Source organism: Chiloscyllium plagiosum, unplaced genomic scaffold, assembly GCF_037043375.1.
Source record: "Chiloscyllium plagiosum isolate Xiang-an unplaced genomic scaffold, Cpla_swu_hap1 HiC_scaffold_45, whole genome shotgun sequence".
In the NCBI taxonomy this organism is placed as follows: domain Eukaryota; kingdom Metazoa; phylum Chordata; class Chondrichthyes; order Orectolobiformes; family Hemiscylliidae; genus Chiloscyllium; species Chiloscyllium plagiosum.
In genome coordinates, this window is record NW_028270183.1 from 23,046,919 (window position 1) to 23,068,958 (window position 22,040).

Genomic DNA, 22,040 nt, shown 5'->3' on the forward strand with positions numbered 1-22,040 from the left:
TCGATTTTTTTTTTTTCCCTGCTACTCGGATGCTGCCTGACCTGCTGTGCTTTTCCGGCACCACTCTAATCTTGGCTCTAATCTCCAGCATCAGCGGTACCCACCTCTGCCTACTTTGGAGGAGAGGCAGGTGAACTTCTGTCTCGTCTGAAAGGACTATAAGTCTTGCCTTTGTTTATTTTACCAAAATGCAATGCATCTCATTTACATCCTCACTTCGACGAGATCCTTCTTATTTTTAAATTGTACCTCCTGCGTCCACCCTGTCCATCACTAAGTGTTTTGTAACAATCAATGAGATCATTTTTCAATCTTTGAAACTCAGAGTCTACAGCCTCAGTTTGTCCGATCTCTACTCAAAGGCCATCCAGAGAACATGTCTGATGAACCTTAGGTGCATTCCCTCGATAGGAATTAAATCTTTTGAAAGACACATGGTACTCCAGGTACAGTCTAACGAAACTCCAGTGCAACTGAAGTTAAACTTCATTGCTCTTGTACTCCATTTAAGATTACTAATTAACTTGCCTCATTACACAATGCTCCACTTAAAATACCCTGTCGCCTAGTTGATTCCTTGATGTACTGTTGTAAAGAAACACAAGTTAAAGGGAGGAAGATATCTATAAATTTATACATCACTTGTTAGGCTTTGTGTGGAGGGATGTGGACCAAGTGCAGGTAGGTGGGACTAGTTTAGTTTGGGATTATGATCAGCATGATGAATTGGACCGAAGGGCCTGTTTCCATGCTGTATGACTTTATATTAGATTCCTTACAGTGTGGAAAGAGGCCCTTTGACCCAACAAGTCCACACCGGCCCTCCAAAGAGTAACCCACCCAGACCCATTTCCCTCTGACTAATGCATCTAACACTATGGGCAATTTAACATAGCCAATTCACCTAACCTGCACATCTTTGGACTGTGGGAGGAAACCCATGCAGACATGGGGAGAATGTGCAAACTCCACACAGACACTTGGCTGAGGCTGGAATTGAACCTGGCTAACCACTGAGCTGCCCCAACTCTATGACTATGACCTTGGTGGAATACATGGAGCTTTATTGTTAGGGATGTGTTAACTGTCATTTAGAAAACTACAGTCAGAGTCTATATGAATTTATGAAAGAATTATCATGTTTGATAGACCTTTATGAGATTTTAGTAGAAAGGTAGGTAAGGGAGACACAGTACAAGTCCTATGATTAGATTTTCAAAAAAGTTCAATATCATGTCATATGAGATGTTTTTAAACAAGATTAAGGATTGGAAGTATACTGTCTTGATTGGGGTTTATATGGAGAAGGAAATTTTTCTGCAATTATATTGGGCTTTGGTATGATTGCCGAAGAGTGCAAAAGTACAGCTGGTCAGGCAGCATCCAGGGAGCAGGAGAGTCGAGGTTTTCACCATAAGCTCTTCATTAGGAAAGAACAGCTTATGCTCAAAATGTCGACTCTCCTGCTCCTCCGATACTGCCTGCACCAGCACCATACTCTTCGACTTTGATCTCCAGCGTCTGCAGTCCTCACTTTCTCCGTTGGTATGATTGCACCTGGAATACTGAGTACAGCTTTGGTCTCCATACCTAAGGAAGGATATATTTGTCATTTAGAAAGGATGCAATGATAATTCACCAAATTAATTCTGAAATTGAGCTTATATTTGTGCAAGTTACCGACAATTCTTTCTCCCTTTGGGTGAAAGGGCTTATTTGGTTTACTGTGGTAGAGGAGCAACCACCAGTGAGTCTGAACAAGAGGCCCTTAACAAGCTATTGCTTATTGCATGAGAGTAATTAAGTACATTATATTACCGAATTAGAAATTGTCACCAAGACTGTTGGGACACTTTTTAAAATTCACTCATGGGATGTGGGGGCCAACGAACGGGCCAGCAATTATTGTCTATCCCGAGCTGCCATTGAGAATGTATTGGCGAGCTGCCCTCTTGAACAGCTGCAGTCCATGTGCTGTAGGTAGACCCATACTGCCACACAGAACATAGAACAAAGCAGCACTACACATGCCCTTCAGCCCTGAGATATTGTGCCGACCTTCTATCCTACTGTAAGATCAACCTAATCTACATACCCTACATTTTACTGTCATCCATGTGCCTATCCAAGAGTTACTTAAATATCCCTAATGTATCTGACGCGGCTACCAATGCTGGCAGTGCATTCCACGAATCCACCACTCTCTATGTAAAGAACCTACCTCTGACACCTCACCACCAACTCCCCCTCCCCCCCAAAATGATTTAGATTAGATTCCCTACAGTGTGGAAACAGGTCCTTCAGCCCAACAAGTCCACACCGACCCTCCGAAGAGCAACCCATCCAGTCCCATTCCCCTACATGTACCAAAGACTACTGCACTTAACACTATGGGCAATTTAGCATGGCCAATTCACCTAACCTGCACATGGATTGGCCATACTAAATTGCCTATACTGTTAAGTGCATTAATCAGGGGTAAATATAGGGTAGGGGAATGGGTCAGGGTTGGTTACTCTTTCAAGGGTTGGTGTGGACTTGTGGACTGTTTCCATACTGTCGGGAATCAAATCTAATCTTCCAATTCTTCATCCAAGTCATTTATAAAAATCACAAAGAGCAGATGCCCCAAACAAATCGCTGCAGAACACCACTGGTCATCGAGCTCCAGCTGAGTACTTTCCATCTACTACCACCCTCTGTCTTCTATGGGCCAGCCAATTCAGTATCCACCCAACCAAATTTCCTTGTGTCCCATGCCTCCTTACTTTCTGAATGAGCCCATCATGGGGAACCTTATCAAATGCCTTGCTAAAAGGAAGTTAAGAAATTTGACTCAGTGACATTAGGAACAGTGATATATTTCCAAATCAAGATGGTGAGTGGCTTGGAGAAAAACTTATAGGTGGTGGTGTCCTGATGTAAATACTGTCCTTTCAGATGAAAATGTCATGTGGTTTGGAAGGTGTTGTCTAAGTGCCTTGGTGAATTACTGCAGTGCATCTTGTAGATTGGTACAGCACTGCTATTACATTGGTAGAGGTTTTTAATTGCATGTTTTTGAATGTGGTGCCAATCAAGTGGGATGCTTTATCCGGGATGGTGTCAAGCTGTTTCAGTGTTGCTGGAGATGCACACATCCAGACAAGTGGGGAGTATTACATTACTGATGTGTCTTTGGGGAGTCAGGAGATGAGTTAGCCGTCACAGTATTCATGGAATGACCTCAGCTGCCCAATCCTGGTTTCCCATAATTTGGAGATGCCGGTGTTGGACTGGGATGTACAAAGTTAAAAATCACACATCAGGCGGAAGGAGCAGCACTCTGAAAGCTAGTGCTTCCAAATAAACCCGTTGGACTATAACCTAGTATTGTGTGATTTTTTTTAACTTTGGTTTCCTATAGTTCATCTTGTCTCATTTTTGGCCAGTCTTTCTGAATCCTCCCAGCCTTCCCTAACTCCAGTTGACTTCCCATTCCCACTGCCTCAAATGCACATCCTCTGCCCCACACTCCATGCTCTCACTCCGCCCCCCCCCCCCAACAACACCCCTTCTCCTTCTCAACCCCTTCCACCCCCTCCTTCTCTCCCTCGACCTCCAGACCCACCGACCCCCCACCCCGTTTCCTCTCCTCGCCCTAGACCCTCCTCTTCCCCCATCCCATCCCATCCCCAACCTCTTCCCCCATCCCATCCCAACCTCTTCCCAGCTCTTCACCACCATCCCCAACCTCTTCCCCCATCCCATCCCCAACCTCTTCCCCCATCCCATCCCCAACCTCTTCCCCCATCCCATCCCCAACCTCTTCCCAGCTCTTCACCACATCCCCAACCTCTTCCCAGCTCTTCACCACATCCCCAACCTCTTCCCCCATCCCATCCCCAACCTCTTCCCAGCTCTTCACCACCATCCCCAACCTCTTCCCCCATCCCATCCCCAACCTCTTCCCCCATCCCATCCCCAACCTCTTCCCCCATCCCATCCCCAACCTCTTCCCAGCTCTTCACCACATCCCCAACCTCTTCCCCCATCCCATCCCCAACCTCTTCCCCCATCCCATCCCCAACCTCTTCCCAGCTCTTCACCACCATCCCCACAGCGTAGACACCGCCTCACCCCAGGGTTTATCCTGGGTCGACCCCTTCGCCCCCACATCCATCCAGACCCAGCAGCTCCGCTCCCGATCACCGGGTACCGAGCCTCCCTATCCCTACAACCGACCCATGACCCCATCCAGATCCACCTCTTCAACCCAGTCCGTGCCCCGCCCTCAAGGCCCGGCTCCTCCCCTAAACCCCAGGGCAGTCTTGAGTCCCCCTGCTCGATGCCTGATTCCCAGGCCCCTCCCCTAAGACTCAGACACACGTGATACCAAGACCCCGCCCCCTAACCCGCGGCCCAATCGCTAAACCCCAGCCCGACAGCAAGGCCCGCCCCTAACCTCCGACGCCACCCAGAAACCCCAGCCCGACACCAGGCCCCGCCCCTAACCTCCGACTCCACCCAGAAACCCCAACCCGACAGCAGACCCCGCCCATAACGCCCGGCCCCGCCCCTATCGGGTAGCCCCGCCCCGCAGTCCGTCAGAGCCCACCCACCGCCAAGCCACACCCCCTTTCCCCCGGTCCGTGATGGTTTCCCTTGGTGTGTCTCTCCGTGTCCCCCGCCGCCTTCGGCCCGCCTGGCTGTTGCTGGCCGCCGTTATCGTTGCCCTGGGCGGCCCGGGATCCGGGTATTTCCCGGAGGAGCGTTGGGCCGAGGAGTCCCCGCTGCTCCGGCCCCGGGTCCAGATCACCATCATCGCCCGGAACAGCGCGCACGGACTGCCCGCTTTTCTTGGCCGCGTCGAGGGGCTCTCCTACCCCAAGGACAGGCTGTGTCTCTGGTAAGGCCGGGAGGGGGGGGGGGGGGTAAAGAGGGAGAGAAGGGAATTGGGGGGATCGGGGAGTGGAGTGGAGTGGAGTCTGGGCGGCGGGGGAGTGGAGGGGGGCAGGCTGGTGGGGGAGGGGTGGGGTAGGGGGGCTGGCTGGTGGGGGAGGGGTGGGGTAGGGGAGTGGAGGGGGGCTGGCTGGTGGGGGAGGGGTGGGGGAGGGGGGCAGGCTGGTGGGGGAGGGGTGGGGGAGGGGGGCAGGCTGGTGGGGGAGGGGTGGGGGAGGGGGGCAGGCTGGTGGGGGAGGGGTGGGGGAGGGGGGCAGGCTGGTGGGGGAGGGGTGGGGTAGGGGGCTGGCTGGTGGGGGAGGGGTGGGGTAGGGGGCTGGCTGGTGGGGGAGGGGTGGGGTAGGGGGGCTGGCTGGTGGGGGAGGGGAGTGGAGGGGGGCAGGCTGGTGGGGGAGGGGTGGGGTAGGGGGGCTGGCTGGTGGGGGAGGGGAGTGGAGGGGGGCAGGCTGGTGGGGGAGGGGTGGGGTAGGGGGGCTGGCTGGTGGGGGAGGGGTGGGGTAGGGGGGCTGGCTGGTGGGGGAGGGGTGGGGTAGGGGGGCTGGCTGGTGGGGGAGGGGTGGGGTAGGGGAGTGGAGGGGGGCTGGCTGGTGGGGGAGGGGTGTGGTAGGGGAGTGGAGGGGGGCTGGCTGGTGGGGGAGGGGTGTGGTAGGGGAGTGGAGGAGGGCTGGCTGGTGGGGGAGGGGTGGGGTAGGGGAGTGGAGGAGCAGGGGGTGGTGGAGGGGAGGGGGAGAGGAGAATAGGGAGGGAGAGTGAGAGAGGAGAGTCAGGGAAGTGGGGGGGGGAAGAGAGGGGCTCTCCTACTCTAATGTGGAAGCTCCAGAGTTGGACTGGATTTGACAATGCCAAAAATCTCTCAGCACCAGGTTATAGTCCAACAGGTTTATTTGAAAATGCAAGTTTTCGCAGCCTAACTCCTACTTTAGTGCTAGTGAGAGAGATTAGGTTAGATCCCTTGCAATATAGAAACAGGTCCCTCGGCCCAACAAGTCCACACTGATCCTCTGAAGAGTAACCCACCCAGAGCCTGCTGGCTGGTGGGCTGGCTCCTACCCTATGTTTACCGCTGACTAATGCACCTAACAGTATGAGCAATTTGGCATGACCAATTCACCTGACCAGCACATCTTTGGACTGTGGGAGGACACTAGAGCATCCGGCAAAACCACACAGACAGGTGGAGAATGTGCAAACTCCACGCACAGTCTGAGGCGGGAATCAAACCCAGGTCCCTGGTGCTGTGAGGCAGCAGTGCTAACCACTGAGTCACCATGCCGCCCCTTTAGAGGGAGACCTTCGACAGAATTTATAAGTAAAAGATCAAAGGGTCACACAACTGATGCGAACGAATTCAACATACCTAAGATGGCTAAGCAAAAGTGAGGACTGCAGATGCTGGAAACCAGAGTTGAGATCAGAGTGATGCTGGAAAAGCACAGCAGGTCAGGCAGCATTTGAGGAGTAGGAAAAGCCCTTCATCAGGAATAGAGGCAGGAACCCTCCAGGGTGGAGAGATAAATGGAGGGGGTGGGGCTGGGGAGAAGGTAGCAAGGAGTACAATAAGTGAATGGGGGTGGGGATGGAGGTGATAGATCAGAGAGGAGGGTGGGGCCTCTACCTAATTTGGCTGTTAAATCTTTAATCAGAATGCAGGTGCAGATTTCAATTGATTAATATGAAAATTCCAAAATGTTTTCCAAGTTAGTGCCCTGAGGGAATTTGAACTTTAATCAGTATAAAAGAGGTGATATCTCAGCGAGTTTTGAGAAGATTTGTAGCTCAGTAGCACCAATCTGTAGATAGTCAATGTGGCATTTTATACATTCTTATTTTGCAAACGAAACCAGTCTGACTCCAGGTTAAGACATAGACAGACTCTAAACAAGACCTCGTGCTTAAAGAGCATTGTCTGACCTGAGAGATCAACTCTAGAAGGTTCATTTTCAGATGTTTCATCACCCTACTAGGTAACATCTTCAGTGAGCCTCCGAATGAAGCAATGGTGGTGTCGCCCGCTTTCTGTTTTGAGTTTCCTCTGGTTGGTGACGTCATTTTCAATGGTGGTATCATTTCCTGTTTTTTTCTCTCGGGAGGTGGTAAATGGGATCCAAGTTAGTGTTTGTTGATAGAGGTCCGGTTGGAATGTCATGCTTCTAGGAATTCTTGTGTGTGTCTCTGTCCTAGGATGGATGTGTTGTCCCAGTCAAAGTGGTGTCCTTCCTCATCTGTATGTAAGGATAGTTGTGAGTGTGGGTCATGTCATTTTGTGGCTAGTTGATGTTCATATATTCTGGTGGGCTACACCACAGTTGCTTCGTTCAAAGGCTCACTGAAGATGTTACCTAGGGTGGAGACAAAACATCTGAAAATGAACCTTCCAGCTCAGCGAGCAAGCCTACATCCGGAGGTGATATCTCAGGTCAGACAATGCTCTTTAAGCGTGAGGTCTTGTTTAGAGTCTGTCTATGTCTAAACCTGGAGTCAGACTGGTTTCGTTTGCAAAATAAGAATGTATAAAATGCCACATTGACTGTCTACAGATTGGTGCTTTATGAACAAAATAAAATGTATATGCAAATACAAATTGACCCCATAACTGTATATGTATGTGTGTGTGAGGGGGATCAGATGGGAGAGGGGGATAGATGGGAGTGGGGGGGGGGGGGGGGGGGGCGGGGTGAGGGGGATAGACGGGAGAGGGGGGAGGTGAGGGGGATAGACGGGAGATGGGGGGGGTGAGGGGGATCAGATGGGAGATGGGGGTGGGGTGAGGGGGATCGGGCGGGAGATGGGGGAGGCAAGTGCAGGAGAGAGGGTGGTGGTGAGGGCAGGGCATAGGGAACGCACGCTTGGGGCGGAAGGGGGCACGCAAGAGGGAGAGGGAGTGTGTGCGCATGGGAGAGAGCATGGCTGTGTGAGGGGGGAGGGGAGTATGAGTATATATGAGAGAGGGGGGATGTGTGTGTGTGAGAGAAAGAGAGACAGACACTGTATAGTGGAGTGGGGTCACCTGTAGTGCGATGTCTTCTTGGGTACCAACCTTGGCTATCAGCCTTTGTTCAGTGACACTGCACTGTTGTGTATCCCGAAGTCTGCCTTGGAGGACATTTACCCAAAGGTTCAAGGCCAAATGTCTTGGACTAAACGCCCTTCACAGCGTACCTCAAGATACACAACTGCACAGAGGCTGATAGTCAAGTTTGGTACCAATAAGTACGGCCGCAACCGGGATTTTGGGTGACCCTGTCACACTATACGCTCTCTCACCTGTGCACACTTACGCACATGTGCTCTCACTCTCTCTCATGCGCACACATGCATATATATATCTCTATGGGTGATTTTATATTCGCAGATACCTTCTATATTGTCCAAAAAGCACATAATTTGTAGATAGCCAGTCAATGTGGTTTTTCATAATTCCTACTTTGGAAATAAGATCTGTCTGGCACAGGCTCTAAACAAGACCTCTCACCTTCGTCTGACCTGAAGTATCATCTCTTTTATATTCATAAAACCTTAAGTTATCTTGGGGCTCTGACTTGAACAAAATTCTGGAATTTCAAGTTAATCAATCAAAACCTGCACCTCCATTCTAACTGGTTAAAGATTTAACTGCCATCTTAGGTTCGCATCAGTTGTATGATCTTTTGATCTTTTGCTTTTAAATTCTGTGTCTAATGTCTCCCTGTCTCACTAGCACCTGAGGAAAGAGTGAGGGTTTGAAAGCTTGTGTTTTCAAATAAACTTTTTGGACTATAATCTGGTGTCATGTGATTTTTGACCTACCCCAAAGGCAGGCTATGTTCAGACTGGGAGGGATGGGGAGGGGGTGCTGGTGGTGAGAGAAGGGGACATGGCGAGTGGCTCTCCTACCCCAAGGACAGGCTGTGTCTGTGGTAAGGCCGGGACTGGGGGTGCAGGGGAGGGGGAACTGGAGAGAGGTAGCAATGGGGGGGGGATACAACAGGGATTATTATGGATTAGACCAGACCCCCTCCAAACATTTGAAGAAAGTAGCCATGACCCTAACTTTGCTAGCTGGTTTAAGACAGTGTAAAGTGGATATGCCAGGAGTGATGTAGCTGGCACAACCACTTAGTTTTAAACAAAACAGAATTTATTTGCAAGATTACCAAATGAAACACAAACAAAAGAGTATAGAATAACTTAACCTATCTGAAAACCCAACAGATTATCATCCCAATTTAATGACCCTGTTCCAAATACTTAAAACAATCCCCCATAAACACCCTCTTGCAAAAAAGGGAAATATCCAACACAGGTTCTGTGGGGAGCGATATCAGAGAGAGGGAGGATCAGCATGGACCTACCTCTTTGGGTCTACCAGCTTCACAACTAAAACCAGACCAAACTGGGTGAACTGGCCACTCCCCGTTAATTTAAACTTTAAAGCCTTTTGTCTGAGGCGGTATCTGTTACCCATAGTGATATTGGCCCTAAAACTCTTCAAACCTAGACCTCCCAGAGCCTCTGTGCTCAGGACACTTCTGAAAACAAAGCAAGCACAACACAACCTTGTTAAAGGAGCGACATCATCACAGGAGAGATGTGATACGGGGTTGGTGGAAGGAATGGAATGAGGAGCAAGGTGGGGGGACTGAGAGAAATTGAATGAAGAGTGAGAGGCGGGGGGCAGTGAGGAATGGTACGGGAGCGAGGCGCGGGGGGGCAGTGAGAGCAGTGGTACGCGAGCGAGAGGCGGGAGCAGTGAAAGGAATGGTATGGGATCGAGAGGTGGGGGGCAGTGAGAGGAATGGTATGGGATCGAGAGGTTCAGTGGCAGTGAGAGGAATGGTAAGGGATCGAGAGGCGGGGGACAGTGAGAGGAATGGTACGGGAGCGAGAGGCAGGGGCAGTGAGAGGAATGGTACGGGAGCGAGAGGCGGGGGGCAGTGAGAGGAATGGTAAGGGATCGAGAGGCGGGGGGCAGTGAGAGGAATGGTATGGGATCGAGAGGTTCGGTGGCAGTGAGAGGAATGGTAAGGGATCGAGAGGCGGGGGACAGTGAGAGGAATGGTACGGGAGCGAGAGGCAGGGGCAGTGAGAGGAATGGTACGGGAGCGAGAGGCGGGGGGCAGTGAGAGGAATGGTACGGGATCGAGAGGCGGGGGGCAGTGAGAGGAATGGTATGGGATCGAGAGGTTCGGTGGCAGTGAGAGGAATGGTAAGGGATCGAGAGGCGGGGGACAGTGAGAGGAATGGTATGGGAGCGAGAGGCAGGGGCAGTGAGAGGAATGGTACGGGAGCGAGAGGCGGGGGGCAGTGAGAGGAATGGTAAGGGATCGAGAGGCAGGGGGCAGTGAGAGGAATGGTACGGGAACGAGAGGCGGGGGGCAGAGAGAGGAATGGTACGGGAGTGAGAGGCGGGGGGCAGTGAGGAATGGTACGGGAGCGAGAGGCGGGGGGCAGTGAGAGGAATGGTACGGGAACGAGAGGCGGGGGACAGTGAGAGGAATGGTACGGGAGTGAGAGGCGGGGGGCAGTGAGAGGAATGGTAAGGGATCGAGAGGCGGGGGACAGTGAGAGGAATGGTACGGGAGTGAGAGGCGGGGGGCAGTGAGGAATGGTACGGGAGCGAGAGGCGGGGGCCAGTGAGAGGAATGGTACGGGATCGAGAGGCGGGGGGCAGTGAGAGGAATGGTACGGGATCGAGAGGCGGAGGCCAGTGAGAGGAATGGTACGGGAGCGAGAGGCGGGGGGCAGTGAGAGGAATGGTACGGGAACGAGAGGCGGGGGGCAGTGAGAGGAATGGTACGGGAGCGAGAGGCGGGGGGGCAGTGAGAGGAATGTTACGGGAGCGAGAGGCGGGGGGCAGTGAGAGGAATGGTACGGGATCGAGAGGCGGAGGCCAGTGAGAGGAATGGTACGGGAGTGAGAGGTGGGGGGCAGTGAGAGGAATGGTACGTGAGCGAGAGGCGGGGGGCAGTGAGGAATGGTACGGGAGTGAGAGGTGGGGGGCATGAGAGGAATGGTACGGGATCGAGAGGCGGGGGGGCAGTGAGAGGAATGGTACGGGATCGAGAGGCGGAGGCCAGTGAGAGGAATGGTACGTGAGCGAGAGGCGGGGGGCAGTGAGGAATGGTACGGGAGTGAGAGGTGGGGGGCATGAGAGGAATGGTACGGGATCGAGAGGCGGGGGGGCAGTGAGAGGAATGGTACGGGATCGAGAGGCGGGGGGGCAGTGAGAGGAATGGTACGGGAGTGAGAGGCGGGGGGGCAGAGAGGAATGGTACGGGAGTGAGAGGCGGGGGGCAGTGAGGAATGGTACGGGAGCGAGAGGCGGGGGGCAGTGAGAGGAATGGTACGGGAACGAGAGGCGGGGGGCAGTGAGAGGAATGGTACGGGAGTGAGAGGCGGGGGGGCAGTGAGAGGAATGGTACGGGAGTGAGAGGCGGGGGGCAGTGAGGAATGGTACGGGATCGAGAGGCGGGGGGGCAGTGAGAGGAATGGTACGGGAGTGAGAGGTGGGGGGCAGTGAGAGGAATGGTACGGGAGTGAGAGGCGGGGGGCAGTGAGGAATGGTACGGGAGCGAGAGGCGGGGGGCAGTGAGAGGAATGGTACGGGAACGAGAGGCGGGGGGCAGTGAGAGGAATGGTACGGGAGCGAGAGGCGGGGGGGCAGTGAGAGGAATGTTACGGGAGCGAGAGGCGGGGGGCAGTGAGAGGAATGGTACGGGATCGAGAGGCGGAGGCCAGTGAGAGGAATGGTACGGGAGTGAGAGGTGGGGGGCATGAGAGGAATGGTACGGGATCGAGAGGCGGAGGCCAGTGAGAGGAATGGTACGTGAGCGAGAGGCGGGGGGCAGTGAGGAATGGTACGGGAGTGAGAGGTGGGGGGCATGAGAGGAATGGTACGGGATCGAGAGGCGGGGGGGCAGTGAGAGGAATGGTACGGGATCGAGAGGCGGGGGGGCAGTGAGAGGAATGGTACGGGATCGAGAGGCGGGGGGGCAGTGAGAGGAATGGTACGGGAGTGAGAGGCGGGGGGCAGTGAGGAATGGTACGGGAGCGAGAGGCGGGGGGCAGTGAGAGGAATGGTACGGGAACGAGAGGCGGGGGACAGTGAGAGGAATGGTACGGGAGTGAGAGGCGGGGGGCAGTGAGAGGAATGGTACGGGAGCGAGAGGCGGGGGACAGTGAGAGGAATGGTACGGGAGCGAGAGGCAGGGGGACAGTGAGAGGAATGGTACGGGAGTGAGAGGTGGGGGGCAGTGAGAGGAATGGTACGGGAACGAGAGGCGGGGGACAGTGAGAGGAATGGTACGGGAACGAGAGGCGGGGGACAGTGAGAGGAATGGTACGGGAGTGAGAGGTGGGGGGCAGTGAGAGGAATGGTACGGGAGCGAGAGGCGGGGGGCAGTGAGAGGAATGGTACGGGAGCGAGAGGCGGGGGGGCAGTGAGAGGAATGGTACGGGAGCGAGAGGCGGGGGGGCAGTGAGAGGAATGGTACGGGAGTGAGAGGCGGGGGACAGTGAGAGGAATGGTACAGGAGCGAGAGGCGGGGGGCAGAGAGAGGAATGGTTCGGGAGCGAGGGATTCGGTGGCAGTGAGAGGAATGGTACAGGAGCGAGAGGCGGGGGGCAGTGAGGAATGGCATGGGAGTGAGAGGCAGGGGGCTGTGAGAGGAATGCACGGGATCGAGAGGCGGGGGACAGTGAGAGGAATGTTACGGGAGCGAGAGGTGGGGGGCAGTGAGGAATGGTACAGGAGCAAGAGGCGGGGGGGCAGTGAGGAATGGCATGGGAGTGAGAGGAAGGGGGCAGTGAGAGGAATGCACGGGATCGAGAGGCGGGGGGCAGTGAGGAATGGTACGGGAGTGAGAGGCGGGGGGCAGTGAGAGGAATGGTACGGGAGTGAGAGACAGGGGGCAGTGAGAGGAATGGTACGGGAGCGAGAGGTGGGGGGCAGTGAGAGGAATGGTATGGGAGTGAGAGGCGGGGGACAGTGAGAGGAATGGTACGGGAACGAGAGGTGGGGGGCAGTGAGAGGAATGGTACGGGAACGAGAGGTTGGGGGCAGTGAGAGGAATGGTACAGGAGTGAGAGGCAGGGGCAGTGAGGAATGGCATGGCAGTGAGGAATGGCATGGGAGTGAGAGGCAGGGGGCAGTGAGAGGAATGGCATGGGAGTGAGAGGCAGGGGGCAGTGAGAGGAATGGCATGGGATCGAGAGGCGGGGGGCTGTGAGGAATGGTATGGGAGTGAGAGGCAGGGGGGCAGTGAGGAATGGTGCGCGAGCGAGAGGCGGGGGGCAGTGTGAGGAAAGGTGCGAGAGTGAGAGGTTGGGGGCAGTGAGAGGAATGGTACGGGAGCGAGAGGCGGGGGGCAGTGAGGAATGGTACAGGAGTGAGAGGCGGGGGGCAGTGAGGAATGGTACGGGATCGAGAGGCGGGAGCAGTGAGAGGAATGGTACCGGAGAGAGGCGGAGGGGCAGTGAGAGGAATGGTACGTGAGCGAGAGGCGGGGGGCAGTGAGGAATGGCACGGGAACGAGAGGCGGGGAGCAGTGAGAGGAATGGTACAGGAGTGAGAGGCGGGGGGGCAGTGAGAGGAATGGTACGGGAGCGAGAGGCGTGGGGCAGTGAGAGGAATGGTACGGGAGTGAGAGGCGGGGGGGCAGTGGGAGGAATGGTACGGGCGCGAGAGGCGGGGGGCAGTGAGAGGAATGGTACGGGAGCGAGAGGCGGGGGGCAGTGAGAGGAATGGTATGGGATCGAGAGGCGGGGGGCAGTGAGAGGAATGGTACGGGAACGAGAGGCGGGGGACAGTGAGAGGAATGGTTCGGGAGTGAGAGGCGGGGGGCAGTGAGAGGAATGGTACGGGATCGAGAGGCGGGGGCCAGTGAGAGGAATGGTACGGGAACGAGAGGCGGGGGGCAGTGAGAGGAATGGTACGGGATCGAGAGGCGGGGGGGCAGTGAGAGGAATGGTTCGGGAGTGAGAGGCGGGGGGGCAGTGAGAGGAATGGTACGGGAGTGAGAGGCGGGGGGGCAGTGAGAGGAATGGTACGGGAGTGAGAGGTGGGGGGGCAGTGAGAGGAATGGTACGGGATCGAGAGGCGGGGGGCAGTGAGGAATGGTACGGGAGTGAGAGGCGGGGGGGCAGTGAGAGGAATGGTTCGGGAGTGAGAGGCGGGGGGGCAGTGAGAGGAATGGTACGGGAGTGAGAGGCGGGGGGGCAGTGAGAGGAATGGTACGGGAGTGAGAGGCGGAGGACAGTGAGAGGAATGGTACGGGAGTGTGAGGCGGAGGACAGTGAGAGGAATGGTATGGGAGCGAGAGGTGGGGGGCAGTGAGGAATGGTACGGGAGTGTGAGGCGGAGGACAGTGAGAGGAATGGTACGGGAGTGTGAGGCGGAGGACAGTGAGAGGAATGGTATGGGAGCGAGAGGTGGGGGGCAGTGAGGAATGGTACGGGAGTGTGAGGCGGAGGACAGTGAGAGGAATGGTATGGGAGCGAGAGGCGGGGGGCAGTGAGGAATGGTATGGGAGCGAGAGGCGGGGGGCAGTGAGGAATGGTACGGGAGTGTGAGGCGGAGGACAGTGTGAGGAATGGTTCGGGAGTGAAAGGCGGGGGCCAGTGAGAGGAATGGTACGGGATCGAGAGGCGGGGGGGCAATGAGAGGAATTGCGCGGGATCGAGAGGTGGGGCAGTGAGAGGAATGGCGCGGGAGCGAGAAGCGGGGGGCAATGAGAGGATTGGCACGGGAGCATGTGGTGAGGGCGGGGAATGGAGGGGGAGGGGTGAAGGGAATGGAGGGTGGGAATGGAATGGGGGGCTGGGTGGGGAGAGGGGTGTGGCAAATTGAATGGGGAGGAAATATATTTTTAATGTATTGCAGGTGCATGACACTGTAACGTTTTCCTATAAATTCTGTACCTTATGGTCCTGCTTCACAACCACCTGATGAAGAAACAGCACTTTGAAACTACTGCTTCCAAATAAACCTGTTGGACTATAACCTGGTGTCATTTTTAACTTTGTTCACCCCAGTCCAACACTGATTCCTCCATATCATAACTTTCCATTATAGGATCATTCCCTTCAAGTGTCCCCCATTACAGCCCCTATTCAGCCTCTTTCTTCCATAAACCGATGTTCATTCGCACCTTTGTTGCCTATATCTTATTCTGCACTAGAAGTATTTTTCATTTTCTCTATTTCTTTATAATTGTCTTGTATGTATTAAATTCAGCTGCTAATTTTAGCCTGAAGTTCATGGGTTCACACTTCATTATCTTTCAAAATGGGAAGCTTACTGATGGTTAGTATCATGGTAGCAGAGTCGAGAGTGTGGTGGTGGAAAAGCACATCGGTCAGGCAGCATCTGAGGAGCATTCCTGATGAAAGGTTTATGCCCAAAATGTCGTTTCACCTGCTCCTTGGAAGCTGCTTGACCTGCTGTGCTTTTCCAGCACCACACTCTTGACTCTGATCTCCAGCACCTGCAGTCTTCACTTTCTACTATAAAGGTTAGCTAGCAGTGTGGCAACTGTCTCTTCCAAAGTGCATATGATTAGATTACATTACAGTGTGGAAACAGGCCCTTCGGCCCAACAAGTCCACACCGACCCGCCGAAGCACAACCCACCCATACCCCTACATTTACCCCTTACCTAACACTACGGGTAATTTAGCATGGCCAGTTCACCTGACCTGCACATCTTTGGACTGTGGGAGGAAACCGGAGCACCCGGAGGAAACCCACGCAGACACGGGGAGAACGTGCAAAATCCACACAGTCAGTCGCCTGAGGCGGGAATTGACCCCGGGTCTCTGGCGCTGTGAGGCAGCAGTGCTAACCACTGTGCCGCCCATATATGGTCTTGATTCAGCTTGCAGTTTACGTGGGCCTTTGATGCTATCTGTGTTTATATTTTATAAACACTTTATATTTTTCTTGCTGCTTTGAGACCTATGATAAAATACTCCACACAAGCGCGAACATGCTAGTCTCCCTGAGGTCAGGCTCTATTTTTAAAATTGGAATTCCGTAATGCACACTTATACACTTAATTAGTTCAAAGCACTTATCGGAGATTCCACAAAGTATCATTTTTGTATATTTGTACAAGAGTCCCTTGTTTTGCAAACTAGCTGTAAACTGAGCAGTCAAGTAATTTCTAAAACAAAAGCAGAAATTGCTGGAAAAGCTCAGCATCTGTGGAGAGAAATCAGAGTTAACATTTTTGGGCCCAGTGACTCTTGCTCAGAAGTAATCTCTAAATCTGAGAAGCCTCAAAATAGGAGTCGGCTGAGGATGAGCAATAAATGCTGGCCTAGCCAGTGATGTTTTTGGTTTACTCGTGGAACCTGAGCAATGTTCCTCTGCTGTCGGATTTCCTAGCCTGCAGGGATGGATGGCATGTTACCCAACTACTCAGTACCTTGTAACTAGAATCTGAAAATTCAGCCATCCATCCACTAAATCATTGTACTGAGCAATTGTATATTTTATTTTATTTCAAAAATATACTTTATTCAAAGGGGCAACTTTTTCACGCAGAGGGTGGTACGTGTATGAAATAAGTTGCCAGAGGAAGTGGTGGAGGCTGGTACAATTGCAATATTTAAAAGGCATCTGGATGGATATATGAATAGGAAGGATTTGGGGGGATATGGGCCGGATGCAACTAGATTGGGTTGGGATATCTGGTTGGCATGGACAAGTTGGATCTGTACATCTATATGACTCTATGACTGTAAATCATAAGTATATACAAATGTTCAAAATCTGCTCTGTGCAGAGGGGAAAAAATGCAGTTTTGACATTTCTGAGAACTTCTCTGTATTTGCAAAAACAAAAGGCATTTTCTACTTATGAAAGAAACCCAATTTACAGAGCCAAAAATCCCCAACAGGTAAAACAATGATGTGCAGGACTTTTAAATTCATATCAGCCACCTTTTGTGGATGTGATGTGGAGGTGTCGATGTTGGATTAGGGTCAAAAGTTACAAAACAGGTTGTAGTCCAACAAGTTTATTTGAAATTATAAGCTTTTTGGGGCACTGTTCCTTCGTCAGGTATGAAGTGTGACTTCTGATTTTGCAGATGTGGTTATTCAGGATTGTTTTTTTTCCCCTAATAGATCTACTGTATAGTTTCTTCCCACAATTAGATGTTGCGTTTCAGGAGCTAATTGGGATAGAAAACATTTTCAGCTGATAGTTAGTGGCTTCAGCTAGGCAGCAAGACCATGTTTATGTAAGTTCCCAACATTCTTCTTTATGCAGCGAGTAATCAGTTTGTCACTCTATCATCCCACTGGGATAAAATGATGCATTTGCGTTATGTAGATCTGGACCTTTGTGGGCTGAAGCCAGAGAAGCTTCCAGGTTGTTTGTAAAGCTCAATGAGATCACAGTAACAATAATTTGCATTTGTGTAGTGCCTTTAATATAGTGAAGGTACAAGGTTGCGCCTCAACTTTCATTGAGCAAAATTTGAGTCGAGCCATACAAGAAGATTGTAGGGTAAGTGACCAACAGTTTTTAACAGGTTGAAAGAAGTTTCTGGCCCAGGCAATTGAAGGCACAGTCATCAAATAGTGGAATGATTTAAATTGGGAATGTTTCGGAGATCAGATTTGGAGAAGTGCAGAGATCTTGGAGGGTTGTGGGGCTGAAGGTGATTAAGGAAAAGAAAGGGTGAGGCACCAGGGATTTGAAAGCAAAGATGAAAATGTTAAAATAGCACTGTTGCCATCCAGGAGCTAACTAACATTCAGGTTAGTTCTGAATGGTAGGCTCATTCAGAAGGTCAGGAGGAATGGGATTCAGGGGAACATAGCTGTCTGGATACAGAATTGGCTGGCCAACAGAAGACAGCGAGTGGTAGTAGAAGGAAAATATTTTGCCTGGAAGTCTGTGGTGAGTGGTGTTCCACAGGGCTCTGTCCTTGGGCCTCTACTGTTTGTAATTTTTATTAATGACTTGGATGAGGGGATTGAAGGATGGGTCAGCAAGTTTGCAGATGACGCAAAGGTTGGAGGTGTCATTGACAGTATAGAGGGCTGTTGTAGGCTGCAGCGGCACATTGACAGGATGCAGAGATGGGCTGAGAGGTGGCAGATGGAGTTCAACCTGGATAAATGCGAGGTGATGCATTTTGGAAGGTTGAATTTGAAAGCTGAGTACAGGATTAAGGATAGGATTCTTGGCAGTGTGGAGGAACAGAGGGATCTTGGTGTGCAGGTACATAGATCCCTTAAAGTGGCCACCCAAGTGGACAGGGTTGTTAAGAAAGCATATGGTGTTTTGACTTTCATTAACAGGGGTATTGAGTTTAAGAGTCGTGAGATCTTGTTGCAGCTCTATAAAACTTTGGTTAGACCGCACTTGGAATACTGCGTCCAGTTCTGGTCACCTTATTATAAGAAAGATGTGGATGCTTTGGAGCGGGTTCAGAGGAAGTTCACCAGGATGCTGCCTGGACTGGAGGGCTTAATTTATGAGGAGGGGTTGACTGAGCTCGGACTTTTTTCATTGGAGAAAAGGAGGAGAAGAGGGGACCTAATTGAGGTATACAAGGTAATGAGAGGCATAGATAGAGTCGATAGCCAGGGACTATTTCCTAGGGCAGAAATGACTAACACGAGGGGTCATAGTTTTAAGCTGGTTGGAGGAATATAGTATAGAGGGGATGTCAGAGGCGGGTTCTTTACACAGAGAGTTGTGAGAGCATGGAATGCGTTGCCAGCAGCAGTTGTGGAGGCAGGGTCATTGGGGACATTTAAGAGACTCCTCGACATACATATGGTCACAGAAATTTGAGGGTGCATACATGAGGATCAGTGGTCAGCACAACATCGTGGGTTGAAGGGCCTGTTCTGTGCTGTACCGTTCTATGTTCTAACATCACTGTGCACAGGGATGGTTGGTGAATGGGACTTGATACAATTTACACATCCCTCCCACATTCAAATGAGGATGTGGGAGCAGAGAAGCTGTCTGACATACATTGCAGAGTTTCCAGCTTTGTCAGAGAGTTGTTGGTGTCAGGCATATCATTTAACTAAGTGTGACAAAGTTAGAGGTGGTCATTTAGCTCTGTTGGCTGGATGGCTGCTTTGCAGTGGCACCAACAATGCAGGTTCAAATCCCAGGTTACATTGGAGGTCCCACGTTTCTCGACCTTGTTCCTTGCCTGAGGGGTGGTGACCCTCAGGTTAAACCACCGCCAGTCTCTCTAATGAGATAGGAACCCTATACAAGGTTAGTAATAGTTTAGGAGTATCAGTCAGTGGTCTACATCATGTGGTTCCCAAGAGGCACAGTGGATAGTGTCCATGTCTCTGAGTCAGAGTCCTATCCTAACACTTGAAGACCAAGGAAAGTAAGCTCATGACATGGCCAAACAGGTTCAGTTTGCAAATCCTCTGTTACATTTATGGAGGTAGTGAGAACAGGAGAGTTTCCTTGTCAGCTCTAACTGTATGCTAGCTGCAGTGCAAGAGCCTTCCCACCTTAAAAGACTCCACTTGTCATGTTGAGATTGTACATAACATTGGTGAGTCCTCTTCGGGGATACTGTGCCCAGTGCTGGTTTCGCAGTTATAGGAAGGATTTCACGTGTGGAATGAACTTCCTGAGAAAGTGGTGGATGTGGGTACAATTACAACGTTTAAAAGACATTTGGATGGATACATGAATAAGAAAGGTTTGGAGGGATTTGGGCTAGGAACAGGCAAATGGGGCTAGTTTGGTTTGAGGTAATGTTCGGCATGGGCTCGTTGGACAGAAGGGTCTGTTTCCATGCTGTATAGTAAAGGTTCTTGCCATGGTCTATACTCTGGTAAGCAACCTCTTACTTTGAAGGACTTCAAGAGGTAGAGCCCTGTTCTACTGCTTGTTGACATCAATGTTCACTAAATCTGCTAGCTGGTTTAATTTTAAGAGCACTTTACAGCTCAAATGTCTCATCCCTCATGATCTGAGTCTTCAACTGCCCAATATTCTGCCACCTCCCAAATTTGAACTCCTGCTTTCTCCCGATTTTTAATTATTCCCACCAATGGCAGCCTGGTTTTCAACCGTTCATACTCGAAGTTCTCAAGCTCCCTCCCTAAACCCCTCCACGTAGCCCTTCCCCTTTGTCAAAATGCTCCTTAAAACTTACCTCTCTGACCAAGCTTTTGGTTATGTAGCTCAGTGTCAGACGTGCTCTGACAAAATCTCTTGGGAAGTGTCCTGGCAGGTTTTGCTGCACGTTGCTACGTGAAGGCAGGTTGGTAATCTGGGGAATCAAGCAGCCTCCAAAGCCAACTGAGCAGTTCCAGGGTCCCTGGGTGAGGACAGTAGACAGTGGAGCTGAACCTTCTGATTGCTTCACAGTGCTTGTTGAAGGCGTCACCTCACCCATCGGCTTTTCATTCTGGTAGTGGAGTTCCTCTATATAGATAGCGCAGTGGATGCTTCAGGCGGCTCTGATCAGCTGATATGTTTAATAGGAGTCAAGATTGGAGTGGTGCTGGAAAAGCACAGCAAGACCACTTTTCTAGCACCACTTTAAGCTTGACTCTAAGCTCTAGCATTTGCAGTCCTCACTTTCGCCATGTTTAATAGGAGACCAAGTCAAAATGGCACAATGTCTTGGGTCTTCTTACATCTGATCCTCAGTGCGATGGAATCTTTCATACCTATTTGACAGGCAGTTTAGTATCTCAATCAAAAGACAGCATCACGAGTACCCTAGGATTCTGTCGAAAGCTAGGAAAGTGATTTCTGGGCCCCTTGCTGAGATATCTCTATCATTGATACCCATAGTCGAGCTGTCAAAAGACTGAAGATTGGTGCCATTATTTAAGGTAATAAGGAAAAGCCAGGAGTGATAAACCAGTGGGCCTGACATCGGTGGTGGGCATGCTGTTAGAGGGAATCCTGAGGGACAGTATTTACATGTATTTGGAAAGGCAAGGACTGATTACGGATAGTCAACGTGGTTTTGTGCGAGGGAAATCATGTCTCACTGCTTTTTCAAAAAACTCAAATCAAGTTAACGGAAAGGACTGATAAGGGCAGAGCAGTGGACGTGATCTAAATGGACTTTAGTAAGGCATTTGACATGATCGACTGGTTCCTCATGATCGACTGGTTAGCAAGGTTAGATCACATTGAATACAGGGAGAACTAGCCATTTGGATACAGAACTGGCTCGAAGGTAGAAGACACAGGGTTGTTTTTCAGACTAGAGACCTGTGACCAGCGGTGTGCTACAAGGATCAGTGCTGGGTCCACTGCTTTTTGTCATTTATATAAATGATTTAGATGTGAACATAGTACATGTGGTCAGTAAGTTTGCAAAGGACACCAAAATTGGAGGTGTAGTGGACAGCTAAGAAGGTTACAACGGGACCTTGATCGGATGGGCCAGTGGGCTGAGGAGTGGCAGATGGAGTTTAATTTAGATAAACATGGGATGCAACATAGCCTCAAAATTAGGGGGAGCAGATTTAGCACTGAATTGAGGAGGAACTTCTTCAGCCAGAGGGTTGTGAATCTCTGGAATTACCTGCCCAGTGAAGTAGTTCAGGCTTCCTCCGTAAATGTTTTTAAAGCTAAAATAATTTTTTGAACAGAAAACGAATTAAGGGTTGTAAGTGAGAGGGTGGGTAAGTGGAGCTGAGGCCACGCAAAGATCAGCCATGATCTTAATGAATGGCAGAACCAGGCTCGAAGGACTGGATGGCCTACACCTGTTCCTAACTCTTATGTTCTTAAGAGTGGAGTTGCAGATAGGTAGGGTAGTGAAGAAGGTGTATGGTGTGCTTGTCTTTTTTGGTCAGTGCATTTGGGAAGAGGAGTTGGAAGGTCATGTTGTGGCTGCACAGGACATTGGTTAGGTCACTTTTGGAATATTGCGTGCAATTCTGGTCTCCCTCCTATAGGAAGGTTGTTGTGAAACTTGAAAGGGTTCAGAAACGATTTGCAGAGGTGTTGCCAAGGTTAGAGGGTTTGTGCTATAGCGAGGCTGAATTGGCTGGGGCTACTTTCCCTTGCGCGTCAGAGGTTGTGGCGGGACCGCATAGAGGTTTTTAAAATCATGAGGGGCATAGATAGGGTGAATAGTCAAGGAGTTTTC

At 51.5% G+C, this 22,040-nt stretch overlaps 1 protein-coding gene across 1 annotated transcript in view; it reads left to right on the forward strand.

Annotated features, from left to right (window-relative positions):
* The first annotated feature begins 4,615 nt into the window (after positions 1 to 4,615).
* The window catches only part of LOC122552171 (procollagen galactosyltransferase 1), a 60,322-nt gene continuing 42,897 nt past the window's right edge, over positions 4,616 to 22,040 (forward strand). The window contains exon 1 of the mRNA XM_087983234.1: positions 4,616 to 4,888. Within this exon, the coding sequence (XP_087839360.1) occupies positions 4,635 to 4,888 (254 nt within the window). The 5' untranslated portion in view covers positions 4,616 to 4,634. The remainder of the gene's footprint in view (positions 4,889 to 22,040) is intronic.